Below are 15,000 nucleotides of genomic sequence, written 5' to 3' on the forward strand. Positions count from 1 at the left end.
CTACAATCATTTTAATTTTATTGGCATTATCATTATCACGATTATCATTATCATTTATCATTATTAACATCGTTTTTGTTATTTCTAATACAATCATTCTTATAATTTTTCATCATCATTTTTTATCATTATTTTCATTATTGATATTATCATTACCATCGTCAGTAGCTTTACCGTTATTTTTATCACTGTTAATGTTTTCATTATTATTGTTATGATCATTATCATTTTATCATATTTATCAGTACTATTATAATTTTAATAATATTATTATTATTATCATTATTAATAATTCATAATCATTATCATTATTATTATTATTATTATCATTATTATTATTGTTATTATTATTACTATTATTATTATTATTATTGTTATTATTATTATCATTATTATTATCATTATTATTATTATCATTATTACTATTATTATTATTATTATTATTATTATTATTATTATTATTATTATTATTATTATCAATATTATTATTATCATCATTATTGTTATTATTAATATCATTTCCTTATGTTTCATTTTAACAATATTAATTTTACTTGTATTTTTATGCTATTTTTATTTTTTTGTATGATGCTTATGCAAACGGTATATATATCTGTATATATCTATCTATCTATCTATAGCTATATATATATATATATATATATATATATATATATATATATATATATATATATATATATATGTATATATATATATATATGTATATATATATATATATATATATATATATATATATATATATATATATATATATATATATATATATATATATATTCAATGTTGTTTTTATTTGAGGCAACTGTTATTTTTTTATTATTAAAATATTTTCTGATTTACATATTCATTTTATCATCGTTGTGTTTATTTTCATTGGGTTACCATTTTAATTTTTCATCGTTAAGTATTTGACAAAATTTAAATTTCTAATTTTTCATTTGAGTTAACTCACTCTAATTATACTATAGATTTTATAATCACACTTATTAATCATTCTTGTGATTACATACATTGAATTGAGTCATTTTCATTCGTTCATTTACTCGTATTTTCTTATAAGATGAAGCTATTTATCCTTCATGTTGAATTAGTAGTGTTTCCCGCCAAAAGGAAGAAGTAATATTTATCATTACTAGCATTTCCCAATCAAAAATCATCTTAAACTGGCAACCGAGATGAAATATACGGCAATGGCGTAGGCGACAGGTGACTCCCAATTATAACCCATTCCTCTATAATTCAAATGAAAAAAATTATAGCAAATGGCCAACCCAGAAACTCCATAAAAGCAATCAAGCGGAACTACACAGACTCGGCCTATGGTGACGTTCATTGGTCGGTGTGATTGAAGTGGGAGGAGCTTAGGGGTACTGGCAGGAAGTTTGAATGGCTGCTGACCAATCACGGTTGTTTATTGTGTGTCCGGGGAGGGAATCCAAACTGCCATCTTTTCTGACCTCTTGATTGTAGAAAATGGTAGGCAGCTTTGCCGCAATAGGCCTAAAGACGGTTGTGTTTTTTTTTGCCATTTCTTGCGGCGCGCAGCTACTAATTTACGGCTTGTGTCCGGGGAGCAGTGCGATGGCGGTGCTTCCCTCCCCCACCTGTTTTAGTTTATGCATGGAAATACGTCACGGTGCGTGAAATACGAACCACACCGGCGGTAAATCATAAGTGGGGAATAAAATGGTGGCTTGAGGAGACAATGCGATATAGTGCTTCTCTCGCCAAGCCGTGTGTTCTGCGGGATAATGATGTCACTCTACTCACGCTCCTGGGAGGTAGCAGCTGATTATACGCGATAATAATTCATTTGCTCGTGAATAATGAAAATTACGTGGGCTGCAGGGAGAGGCTGGTCACTATTTATTAATAAACCGTATTATTATTGGTGAAATATGATTATTGGAATATATATATATATATATATATATATATATATATATATATATATATATATAAATATATGTATGTATGTATATAATATTTATTTGTTCATTTATTTATTTACATATGTAATATGTAGGTTTGTGTTTGTATGTGTGTATTTTGTGTGAGCGTGGGCTTATACATGCAGGCAGACATTAAAACATGTGCATGCATTGCTTCATTTAAACAAAGTGTACCCAGAAAATGTTAATTCCATGAGCATTTATTTTTCAGTGTCCTCTTTTACATCCCAACTCAAAGATATATGAACTAACATACATTTTAACACGCACGAAGGACTCTATATTATGCATGATGTATCTAAGTTAATCATAACATTTCCAACGGACCTATTCCTCCGTCCTCAGCCCCCCTCCCCCTCCCCCCATGACCGTCCTAAAGGCAGGTGAGGACGTGAGGACTATGAGGAAAACGACCTTCACGACCACGGTGGGAAGGGAGGCGAGGGGGACGGGGGGGAGGGGGGAAGAGGGGGCTCCTATTCTCCCTCCATTGATTATTATTGTGTGTCTGAACTACTGTTTATTTCTTGTATTTATTCTCATTCTCTTTCTCTCTCTTTTTACAGGTTCTTGCGTTAGGATGAAGGCGATTGTGAGCTGTCTGATCTATTATCTGTGTTGATGATGTTGATTTGCACCCTTGTGTATTTCATGTGGTTATGTATATGTCTGTTTTGCGTCACGTGATCACCACCAACATGAACCGATGTCTAAAGAAAGTTGTTAAAGATGATATTCTCTTAAATCTGTCCTTCATCTTCTGAGCTCCTTTTGCTTCTCCTCTTACTCTTTTTCCGTCCTTCTCATCCTTAAATTTCATCATGTTCCTTCTACCTTTCCTCACCCTTCTCTTCCTCCTCTGTCTCTCTTCTCCCTTTCTTCATTATTTTTTTCCTTACTTTTCCCCCCTTCCCTTCTTCCTCCGTCCCTCTCTTCTTTCTCCTCCTCTTCTCCCCTTTCCCCTCTCTTCTCCCTCCCTCGCGTTCTCTACTTCCCGCAGCTCGTAACAGCATTATCCTGAAGACGAGTGACTGACCCGCGCCGGAGAGGTCACACGACGTCCCCGTCTCCTCCGCTCATTCAAGTGTTTTGCTTTAAGGCCCCGCGTGTGAATGGTCGCGTCCCCATCAGCGACTCGCGGAAGAGAGAGAGGGGCGAGGTATATTTTTAAAAAAAGGAGGATAAATAATGATAAAAGAGTGAAAGGAGGGGAAAAATAAGGGAGAAAGAACGCGCGAGCGATGGGAAAGAAGGAGAAAACGGGAAGAGGGAAGGGAAGGAAGAAGACCAGCCGAGGTTATGGTAATAAGATGGGAGGGGGCCGACATTCGGAGTGTAAAAGGGCTAACATGCGTTTTATGGTCTAAAAGACTGCGTTTAGCACTCACTTCATCACAAGGGGCGAGCTTTTAATTGAGTTAGAGTGAGAAGGTTAAGCAAACACTATGAGAGGGGGAGAAGACATCCACGAAGATGTGAACGACACATTTTTCTCTCTCGTCTTTTTTTCTTCTTTATTTTCTCTCCCCCTCTCTCTCTCTTCGTCGTTTTTACCTCCGAGAGTCCATCTGCATCATAATAAGACTTTTCTCTTGTTGATGCTCTTACGTAAACGCTTCGTATCGAATCGGCGACTTAAATGGTTACGAGATAGCAATAGCTTTCTTCTGTGGACGCGCCAGAAGAGGTTCGATGATAACTTTTTCCTTTTTACTGACGACTTCAGGGGAAATTAACTTCCCACGGACTTTAAGCGGCCAAAGAGTAGAACTGCAATCTCCAAATGAGGGCGTTTTATTCATCAGCTCCTTGTGCGGAGGCTGGGTAGTGCAGCGGACCCTTAAAGAAGGTCTTGGCAGATGAGGATGGCGGCTGGAGCCAAGGGGGCCGGTGAAGGTGGGTGGCCGGGCGGGGTAGTGCTAGACGGGCGGTTCCCAGTGGGTGGTTAACGACCCAGTGGGCGGTGGGCGGGGAAGGTGGGACGGACGCGAGATGCCCGATTGCAGAGGTTACAAGCCCCTTTTTTGTGCGCCGAAGGTGATGGAAGCCGTGATTGCAGGTGAGGCCGCGCGAAGGATATTAGCCTGTGATTTGGTGTCGTCGGCGAGGACCTCCGCGAGGGTCCCGGGAATTTTGCTCGCTCCTCTTAACTCTTCGACTAGGGGGGGGAGGGGGGAAGGGGTGATAAGCGGATGTAAGTGATTTAGAAGTCGTTGGTTTAATAGCGTTTCCAAGAGCGCGCGCGAGGAGCCGTGACAAGCCCTGACGAATTGCGTCAAAATAGTAAATAAGGAAAAACCTGCCCGTCGACTTTGCGATGGCCGTCCGTCAGCGAGAGTTGACTTTGATGGCACTTCTTAACTCACGAGCTTCGCATTTTGTATTAGTGACTGGTTCGCCACCTGAGGATTATGAACATAATATGTAATCTCTTATGGTCGTACAGCGTGTGATTACCAAGCCTTACTTCATCTTCAGTTTATTTTAGCTATAAAACAGGAAAAAAAACACAAAATGATAGGTATAAGGGAGGGAAGGGGAGACAAACGAGGGAAAAGTGGGATATTCCTGAATAAAAGAGATGTAGAGCGCTTGGATAGTGATAAGTATAATAATAGATAGATGGAGCAAGAGCGAGAGAGACAGAGAGAGTTCAGACGGGGTTAAAATAGACAAGAATTAAAAGAGGAATACAAACTTTTAATATAAAAATGGAAATAATAAGACTTAAGAAGGGAGATTCTCTCAAGACATTGTAAAGCTAAGGAGGTTGTTGAACGAGGGAAGGGGGAGGGGGTGGATAGAGGGAGGGAGAGGGGAGGGAGAGAGGGGGGGGGGACGCACCTGTGAAGCTAAAGACGGTGGTGCAATGTAGGGATTATATATAACTTTGTCATGGCACGCACCCGACCCATCTCTCCTACCCCCACTCCACCCCCATCCCCCCACACCTTTCTCGGGGCAGTGGTCCTGTTTTGGGGATGTGGCACGCGTGTGGATGGTGGGATGGGATGGGAAAGGTAGGCAGAGGAAAGGGAGAATCCACAAGGAGGGATGGGAAGGATGTTAAACTGGGTATATGAAGTGGATAGAAAGAGAGGGCTAGCTAAATATATATATATAGATAGATAGATAGAGAGAGAGAGAGAGAGAGAGAGAGAGAGAGAAAGAGATGCGGAGAGAAGAGATTGACAGAGAGGTAGACAGGTAAATAATTTGACAGACAGATAGAGACATAGACAGAAAAAAGAGTATGAGAGTTAGAGAGAAAGAGAGAGGTCTTCAGGGTGTATTGGGAACCCGGCGGTAATCTAGGCTGTGGGTGAGCGTCATAGCTATGATCTTTGCTGCGTGTGGATAGCATAGCTTTAAACGGCGCGGAGGTTGGAAACACACAGTATAAGGTGTTTCCATGCGAGTCGGAGGAGAGTTGAGAGTTGAGAGAGAGAGAGAGAGAGAGAGAGAGAGAGAGAGAGAGAGAGAGAGAGAGAGAGAGAGAGAGAGAGAGAGAGAGAGAGAGAGAGAGAGAGAGAGACAGACAGACAGACAGACAGACAGACAGAGACAAGAGACAGAGCGAGGCAAAGAGAGATAGATAGAGACAGAGACAAAGAGAGAGAGTGAGAGAAACATAAAGAGAAATAAAGATAGAGACAGACAGACAGGCAGACAGAGAGACTTTTAAGAAAGAAAGAAAGAAAGAGAATGAAGGAGAAACAGAAGAAAGAATAGGAGGCAGAAAGGTGTAGCTCTCAACATGCAAGGCCGCTGTGTTATCCCGCTGCAAGTCCGATGAGGAAACCGAGATTCTTAGATGATTCTTAGGATAAACGACAGCAACGCAGGGAGAGGCATTTTCCGCGGAAATTGTGAACTCCGGAAAGTTTTCTGAAGTATAAATAGGTTTTAGGAGTTCTTCGCCTTTGTTCATGTACTTTTCCCTTTCCTTTATGTTCTTTAAATAGTTAGAAAACGAAGTGAGAGGGAGTTTCTCGTTAAAGTAACAGTTGGTTGTAGAAGGAAATACGGTATGATTTCTGAACTCGTTGGGATTCGAACAAAGATTTTGGGGCGTGAAGGTAAAGACAGAGGATTTGTCGATGATAGATTGTGTAAGAAAAGCTTTCTTATGAATTTTTGACAGGTAGATAGATAGGTTGACAGACGGATATATATAGGGAGATAGATAGATATAGATAGATAAAGATATGGATAATGATGAAGCTATAGACAGACAGACAGACAAATAGATAGACAGCTAGATAGCTATACAGTATACAAGTTAAAATAAGTTAATCTCTCTATCTTCCACTCCCCCCCCACTTCACCCCCCTTTCTACCCTCAAGCCATCACCCCCCCTTTTACCTTTTAGCCATCTCTCCCTCCCCCTTCTACCCTCAAGCCATTACCTCCCCCCTTCTACCCTGTAGCCCTCCCCCCCTTCTACCCTTTAACCATCTCCCCCCACCCCCACCCCACCCCTCGCCCCCCTTCATCCTCATCTCTTTCCTGAGCCTCACGCTTGATTGAGTTGACTGACAGCCGCCGATTCGTGGAATGGCGCCGCTTCTCCGGCCTGAAGATGATGGCTTAACTCCTGCGTCACGTGTGGGTAGAGGGATCAGCGTCCGAGATCCGATGTCGAGTGACTAACTGACACGTTTTAAATGGTAGAAGAGAGAGAGAGAGAGAGAGAGAGAGAGAGAGAGAGTGAGTGGCACGCTCCAGCACGCTCCACGCCCCCCTCTGGTGGGTTCTTAAGGGGGGGGATGTGGGTATCTGAGGAGGAGGGGGTGGGTGGTTTAAGGGTGACGGGAAGGGGGAGGGGGAGGAGTGGGAGACGGACGCTCAGAATGAAAAGAGAGACGTCATTAGCATTCTTTAGAAGGGGTTTCGAAGCCGAAGTAGGGGGATTCGAAGAAGGATTCCGCCGAGGGGTATCGGATCGCCGGCAAAGGGGTTCGGAACCTGTTTCGTTTATTGTATAAGATCCGGAAAATAATATCTAATAGTATATTAAAAAAAAAAAGAAAAAAAAGATAGAGATTGATAAACGCATCGGAGTTATTTCCCTAAATTCGAAACGGACAGGCGGCGGGCGAGGTGCACGCGGCCTCAAAATTGCATCCCCGACCCCGTAGAGTTTTGCAAGCGTGACATCCGGCCGGGCAAGATCTCGTTCATCTCGCGGGTAATAACGAGCGCTCGGTCTCTGGGCGACGAGCATGCGCTTCACGAGGCTCGGGTTTAGCTGTGCGTGTGTGCGTGCTGCGTGTACGTGCTGTAGTGACGTACATAACATAGGTCACGGGGTGGGAATAGGTCACAATCATTAATGTAACCATTTGAAAAGAAATTTGCATAGCAGGATTACTATTTTTTAGACTACGGGAGATAAACGTGGGAGCTGTTTCAATAATTCTTACAGTAATGGACTCGTATATACATGGAATGGAAGTGTTGAGCTTAGGCCTAAGCAACAAATTATGAGGGATAGTAGAGCAAAATGAAAAATAGTGAAATTAGGCGAAAAGAAGAGCCGGGAACAGGTGACTCTTAAAAAGGGTAAAATTAGTTTGAAATGTTTTACGAATGAAATGAATTTGCAGGGTTGTTTTCCGCGAGGGACAATGCACACACACACACACACACACACACACACACACACACACACACACACACACACACACACACACACACACACACACACACACACACACACACACACACACACACAAACACACACACACAATACATACCTAGGCAAATAAACCTACACATTAATAGATACATATACAGACAGACAAATAGATAGATAAATACACACACCTAGATACAAATTAACCAACATACATCCGTATTTACACAAACACCAAATCGAATTCCAGTCCCAAAACTATCTCCCAAAAACAACCAAAAAAAATAGTATATATGAAAATGACTCAACTTTTTAAAAAGAGAAAGAGAGTGCGTATAATGATCAAGGGAATAGAAAGAGCTGGCCACTCTGAGCTAGAGTTTGCGAGTGATTGGAACTTTCGGAGCTGGAAGAGAAATCGCGAGTGGTGAGGCTGGCTTCAAGAGGACTGGGAGAGAGAGAGAGAGAGAGACAGAGCGGATTGGGTTAGTGTTCGCTTGTCTCTTTGTCTGTCTGTGTCTGTCTGTCTATATGTGTGCGTGTGTGTCTTTGTCTCTCTCGAGGGAGAAAAAACGAGAGAGAGAGAGAGAAACCTAGAGAAGGAGAGGGGAGAGGGGGATAAAGAAAGAGGGAGGGAGGGAGGGAGGGAGGGATGGAGAGAGAGAGAGAACTACAGAGAGTGAGTGAGTGAGAGAGAGAGAGAGAATGAGAGAGAGAGAGAGAGAGAGAGAGAGAGAGAGAGAGAGAGAGAAAGAAAGAGAGAGAGAGAGAGAGAGAGAGAGAGAGAGAGAGAGAGAGAGAGAGAGAGAGAGAGAGAGAGAGAGAGAAACCGAAAGAAAAGAAAGGAAGAAATCGAGAGATAGGAGAATGAAGAGAGAGACAAATCAATTCACAACAAAAGAGAGAGAGAGAGAGAGAGCGAGAGAGAGAGAGAGAGAGAGAGAGAGAGAGAGAGAGAGAGAGAGAGAGAGAGAGAGAGAGAGAGAGAGAGAGAGAGAGAGAGAGAGAGAGAAAGAAAGAGAGAGAGAGGCCTCTGTCTTTGTGCGCTTGTCTTTGCTTGAATGCGTAGATTGAACCTCAAATAGCATTAAAGATGAAGGTCTTATAGAAGCACCGAGAGAGAGCTTGTTTGGGACTGCTATCTTACTATACGTGGTTCCCCTTTTAAAATCTTACTCACGCTGGGGAAGGAGGCCTAGGCTAGATTTTTTAAACTTAAGGGAAGGGGGTGTATTTCGTAACTTAGGATGACCAGGATTATGATGTATTGTCAAAAAATGGAAAAGGGTTGTTGTTATATTGCTATAGGCCTATCGGGATGAATTTTGTGGGTGTCTGAAGGTCGCTTTTGATGTTTATTGGGTTGGATCAATTGTTATTGCGATTCGTGGCGAGTTCTTTGATTGTGTACAGGTATTGTCTGTACTTAAACCGGAAAGATTGTGTAAAATATGTGTTATCTTTTTCTCGACTCGTCATCCGAGGGAAACTGGAGCAAACGTTGCGGAAACGTTTTTATCTGAATTTTATGGGCTTGAAATTAAGTTAGTTGATTTTGCATAGTAATGTCGGCTATTTCCCCCTAACTTTTTGTTTAGTTACTTGATATGCGGGATTTATAGGCCTAGTTACAGGGGGGACTAAGAGAACATCGAATAATGCCGACATTGTAGCAAAAGATAGGCCTAGGAGTAGACTAGCGTGTGGGCGTGATAGGCCTCAAGTGAGCACACACAGTAGGCCTAGCCCCAAAGTTCCCAATAGGCCCCGGAAAGGTGTGTAGGCCGCCATCCGAGCGGAGGGGATGCAGCGTAGGCCTACATCGGGGGCGCGAGGTAGGCCTCACGTGGGGCTGGGGTGAGTGTCATGCGAGGAGTGGCGTTAGGCTGGGCGTCATGCAGGTGGCGGCGGGCGGGGGGCGCGGCCTGGGAGTGTCACGCCCCCGGCTGCCAGGGCCCGCCCCCGCGTGCGCCGCTTCTGAGTGGCGGGGTTGCGTGGCCCGGAGACCTGAGCTCGCCGCCACCATTCGGCCAGTGTGCGCCAGCCAGCCAGCCACCACCGATAATCGCGCGTGTGTGCGAGTCGGCCGGTCGTGACGTCACTATTACGGAGCTAGTTCTTCCCGCGGACTCCCGTCCCACTCACAGTCGTCCTGCGGCCGCGTGACGCAACCCATCCTCATTGGCTGCTTCTGCCTCTCCGGGCCGTCCTTCATATGTTTACACATAGCGACTGCTATGAGCAAATTTAATCCAGCACATGGTGTGGTAGCGCGGGTAAAATTTACAATTTGAAAATCGGTTGGTGTGTTGGTGGTGATCACGGTGTGTTACTGGAACTTCAGTTGGTTCTTGGTGTTGGTGGAGTGAGTGTGTCAGTGGGTGCGTGTAGTGTGTTACCTTCATAACCACAACCATGAACTCCTACTTCGAACAGGGCGGGTTTTACGGCGGCGGCTCCGGCGGGGACCAGGCTTACCGCTTCCCCTTGGGCCTCAGCGTGAGCCCGTACGGGCAGCCAGGACCTCGTCAGGATGGCTACGACACCACGGCCGCCTCCTGCAAGCTGTACGCGCCCCCTCAGGAGCACATGACGCCCAACCCATTCAAGGTGGACTGCGTCAAGGATCAGAATGGCTATGGAGCCACCAAGGACATGTCCGGGGGCTGGGGGCCCGCGGTGCGCCCCGCCTGCACCCCGGACCCGGTGGCAGCTCGCGGCTACCCTCCGGACCCCAGCACGTCCCCCCGGGACCGGGCAGCACACGTGGGCGGGTGGAACACGTGCGGGATGACGCCCGTGTCCCAGCCCCATCAGCAATCCCAGCAGCCGCCTCAGCAGACCAACAACCAGATGAACCAGGCGCCCTCCAACACCACCTTCTACCCCTGGATGGCCATTGCAGGTACGTACCAAGCTTCCGACAGTACTGTGGTGTGGGCGTGGTGGAGGGCCGTGGCACCTGTGCCGCCCACCGCAAGCAAGGTGTCTGACGGTGCAGCCGCCGTGCCACCGCCCGGCGCCCCGGCGGGCCAGTGCGGCACTCGTGGCCTCCCTGCTGGCCGCGCCGCCCGGGTCGTGCCAGGCCTCCACGCGAAGCCTTTTCCCAAAGATTAAAATCCATCAAAATTCTTCTCGCCCAAAATGAATAAATCTGCGGCAGACAGCCTCGGCTCCCATAAGCACCTAACACCCCCTCGTAGGTCTAATTTGCATAATTATCTACCGTATCTATCTTCAGTAATACAATGAGATAATCAAGCTGAGGCTCCCCCGAAAAAAAGTTAGTTTAACCAACATTTAACCGGCGGGGGTCGCGCCCTCCCCCACTGGGTTTAATCTCCCACAGATGAGTAAGAACAAATTAGGTTTCGGGCAGAGCAAAGCCAGGCTCAATTTACTATCCTTTTCACACAAGAAATAAAGCAGTTATCATTCCCTAAATTCGTAACATATTTTCAAACCAAAATAATGGAAATTATGTAAAAAAAAATGGAATGAAATGGCATTCGGTCTTTCCAAGTTATGTAATGTACAAGCTTTTACAAAAACAAATACGAAAGTTACCCCAAAAAACGATAAGCAAATTAATATCCCACTAAAAGTACAATGAAAAAGTGCGCTCCTCAAAAATGTGAAACAGTGAAAAATATACAAAATGAACGAAAATGAAAAAAAAAAAAAATAAAGTGACAACAATCGCCTGATTTATTTTAAAAAGTGATAATTCGAAATACACCAGAAACACAGGAAAAAAAAGTGTCATGAAATATACAAGTAAACACAGACTATGAGAGAGTGTAATTCCCATGAAGTGACGTTTATCTGTGTGATGATTAAGTGGCCACAAAAGTTATCATGTGTTGCTACGTAATATATTATCCCATTTGTAATGCTTATTATAATGATAGACGGGAATCGGAAGGGCGATGACTTAGGTGACAATGAAGTAATTATGGTATTCATGCTGATAATGATGATAGTAACAATAGTCATAGTAATAGTAGTGGCAGTAGTAGTAAAAGTAATTGTAGCTGTGGGAGTAGTGTTGGCAATAACAATGATGATAGATAGAATTCTAACAATCATAATAATAATAGTAATTATAACAATAGTACTAATATTGACAATGATAACAACAACAAAATAACATCAATAATGATAATGATAACAATGATAATGATGATAATGATAACAATAATGATAATAATAATAGTATTGATAGTATTAATAATAATAATAATAACAATAATAATGATGATAATAACAATGATAATAGAATTATAACAAATATTAATAATAATGATAATGAAAAAGCTAATGACAATTACAAAAAGGGAAGCAGGTGAACTTAAAAAAAAAGAAAGTCTATTAGCATTTATGACAATGTCCATCAATATATGTGACAAGATACTGAGGATATAAGAAGATCAAACGATAACTTTATCTTAAAGTAAAAAAGAACATGTACATATATATATATATATATATATATATATATATATATATATATATATATATATATATATATATATATATATATATACATATATACATATATACATATATACATGTATATATATATATATATATATATATATATATATATATATATATATATATATATATATATATATATATATATATATATATATATATATATATATATATATATAAACGATAAATGACGGAAGAAAGTAACTTGAAAAGTAGTTTTATAAACAAATTCGTTGACATATGGGTTGACATTACAATTAATAAAACTAGCTGTCAAAACAAAACAACTTACACAAAAAAGAAAAGAGAGAAAGAAAGAAAAAAAAACGAGAAAGTCACAATCTCCCTCTCATTTATATATATATATATATATATATATATATATATATATATATATATATATATATATATATATATGAACATTTTCGTTTCACAAAACAAGTAGCATCATATTCATCTTCGTGAGTTTAATGAAGTATAGGGAATGTTAGCCTTTATATACCACAAAAAAGAAGAATAAGATAAATACAAAGGAGAGAGAGCGAGAGAGAGAGAGAAAGAGAGAGAGATAGATAGATAGATAGAGAGAGAGAGAGAGAGAGAGAGAGAGAGAGAGAGAGAGAGAGAGAGAGAGAGAGACAGAGAGAATGAGCACGAAGATAGAGTCATGTCAGGGCGATAAGGCTGTTAATGCCTCAGCCAGCGCCAGCACCATCCTCTTGGCCACGGTCGAAAATAATAGTGATTATACATAAGTGTTCCTTTGCTTTGGCCAGGAACATCTCATTTTGCCACGGAGACGAAGGATTTTAAAAATATATATATGTATTAGTAAGTTTTGGCTTCCTCATATCGGTAGATTCATTAATTTATATCTCTTCATTGTGTGACGTGTATATGAGGATAGATGAGGTGTCATTTAGCCGATTGGGATAAGTAGGAACGTTGGTTATTTTCCTTTTTTTCGGAGAGTGGAATAAACGTGTGACTTTGGAATGAACGAAGGTTTCTAACGTACAGAAGGTATGGCTGAGGTCGTGTAGTGTAACGCACATGCGGTTAGCCACGAAAAAGGGTTACTATGCCTTTTTTTCCTTTTCTTTTTTGACCCACGTACAAAGACGGTTCACTCTTTAAACATTTTCACATCGGGATACGAAACCACAGTGTTATCGCTCAAAGATACTCTCCGCTATTCCAGTTCCTTTTTTCGTAAATTTCTTTTATATCTATCACTGTTGAGGAAAATGGTGTTTGAAATAATTGTGAGGTGTATTTAGCATTTCGTTCGTTATATTTGCCATGGGAAAGGAAAAGGAACGAAAAGAGAATTAACGGAAAAGGCAAAAATATTGATGTTTCCCTGTAGCAGGTCAGAATGGTTCCCGGAGTTGGTAACAATGTAAAGCTAGGAATGCCATTAATCATTTTGTTATTTATTTTTAGTTCATTTATCACATCGAGAAAAGCTGTTCCATTGCTCTATCTTTCGATAAACTTAGTGAAAATTGAACTTTTATGTGGCAGTAGTATTACTACAGTGTCGAAACAATCTCGCGCGCATCCCAAGCAGAAGTCAGAACCGCAGGAACGCTTCCGAACACAACCTACAGCTGGGGAGTGAAAATAAATGTTGAAGGTCGAATTTTACTTTTATTAATCGTTCATTTCTATCTCCGTAAATACATCTATTACGTATCGTCTCCTCGAATGCCCTTGAATAACAAAATCCTAAGGTGAAAATTCCGAGTATTAAAGAGACGCCTCTCGCAAAGTTACAAGTGACTTTGATGGAAAGATCAGAAGACACTGAGAATAGCATGTGGCAGTTTGTCTCAACCCCAAAGTTTGGCTCGCTTCCACCAAGTGTGTAGAGTTCTTGTGTCATACCTCCAACCCCAAAGATATATATCTTATGATGATGCTCCCTACCCCCCCTAAAACGAAAAAGAGAAAAGGAGAAATGATGAATCCCTCTTTTTTTGAAATCTCTAGAAGACTTTGTTCTGCTCATGGACGCCTCCGAAGCGAAATAAATTCATTCCCCCCAATTAATTTTCACTCGATAAAAGCGCCAGATTATAGAACTCACGCGAGCCATGTTATCTGCGCGTATCTCGTATCAGGATAAATTCGCTAACATATTCACACCGGAAATCGCTCGCGGAATACGTAATCGTCACCCGTTTTCTACGCATTATTAACCCGAGATGTATGATCTACGATTCGACAGTAGTTACTGGTGGGGCTGTAGACACACCGTTAATACTGATGCTGCGGAGTTACTGTGTAAGTTAGGCCCACGGAACTTATGGGCCGCGATGCCTCCCCCCCCCCCCCCCCCCCCCCGCGTGGATTTGGGGGAGGCGGAGGTAGCTGCCTGGAAGTGCGCTTTTTCTTCTCGTTCCCGTTACCAAAGCACGCATACGTGTGTGTATACATATATCTATATAAATACATAAATAGACAGATAGGTAAATACGTATATATATATATATATGTATATATATATATATATATATATATATATATATGTATATATATATATATATATATATATATATATATATATATATATATATATATATATATATGTATATGTATTCATATATATGTATATATAAATGTATATACATATATAGATACATATATATATATATATATATATATATATATATATATATATATATATATATATATATTTATATATATATATATGTATACATATGTATTTACAAGTATCTCTCTCTCTCTCTCTCTCTCTCTCTCTCTCTCTCTCTCTCTCTCTCTCTCTCTCTCTCTCTCTCTCTCTCTCTCTCTCTCTCTCTCTCTCTCTCTCTCTCTCTATATATATATATATATATATATATATATATATATATATATATATGTAT

The 15,000-nt window shown here is 41.2% G+C and overlaps 1 protein-coding gene across 10 annotated transcripts in view; it reads left to right on the forward strand.

The window, feature by feature from the left end:
* LOC113808168 (homeotic protein ultrabithorax) overlaps positions 1–15,000 on the forward strand; it is a 945,716-nt gene that overhangs the window by 638,706 nt on the left and 292,010 nt on the right. For 9 of the 10 annotated variants that reach the window (XM_070114338.1, XM_070114337.1, XM_070114334.1 and 6 more), the window contains one exon: positions 10,046–10,514. In XM_070114338.1, coding sequence (XP_069970439.1) covers positions 10,046–10,514 — 469 coding nt within the window. Of the gene's footprint in view, positions 1–9,625; positions 10,515–15,000 lie in introns of those variants that run through there. The other variant, XM_027359501.2, reaches the window with a different exon arrangement.

Source organism: Penaeus vannamei, chromosome 35 (genome assembly GCF_042767895.1).
Source record: "Penaeus vannamei isolate JL-2024 chromosome 35, ASM4276789v1, whole genome shotgun sequence".
Lineage (NCBI taxonomy): Eukaryota > Metazoa > Arthropoda > Malacostraca > Decapoda > Penaeidae > Penaeus > Penaeus vannamei.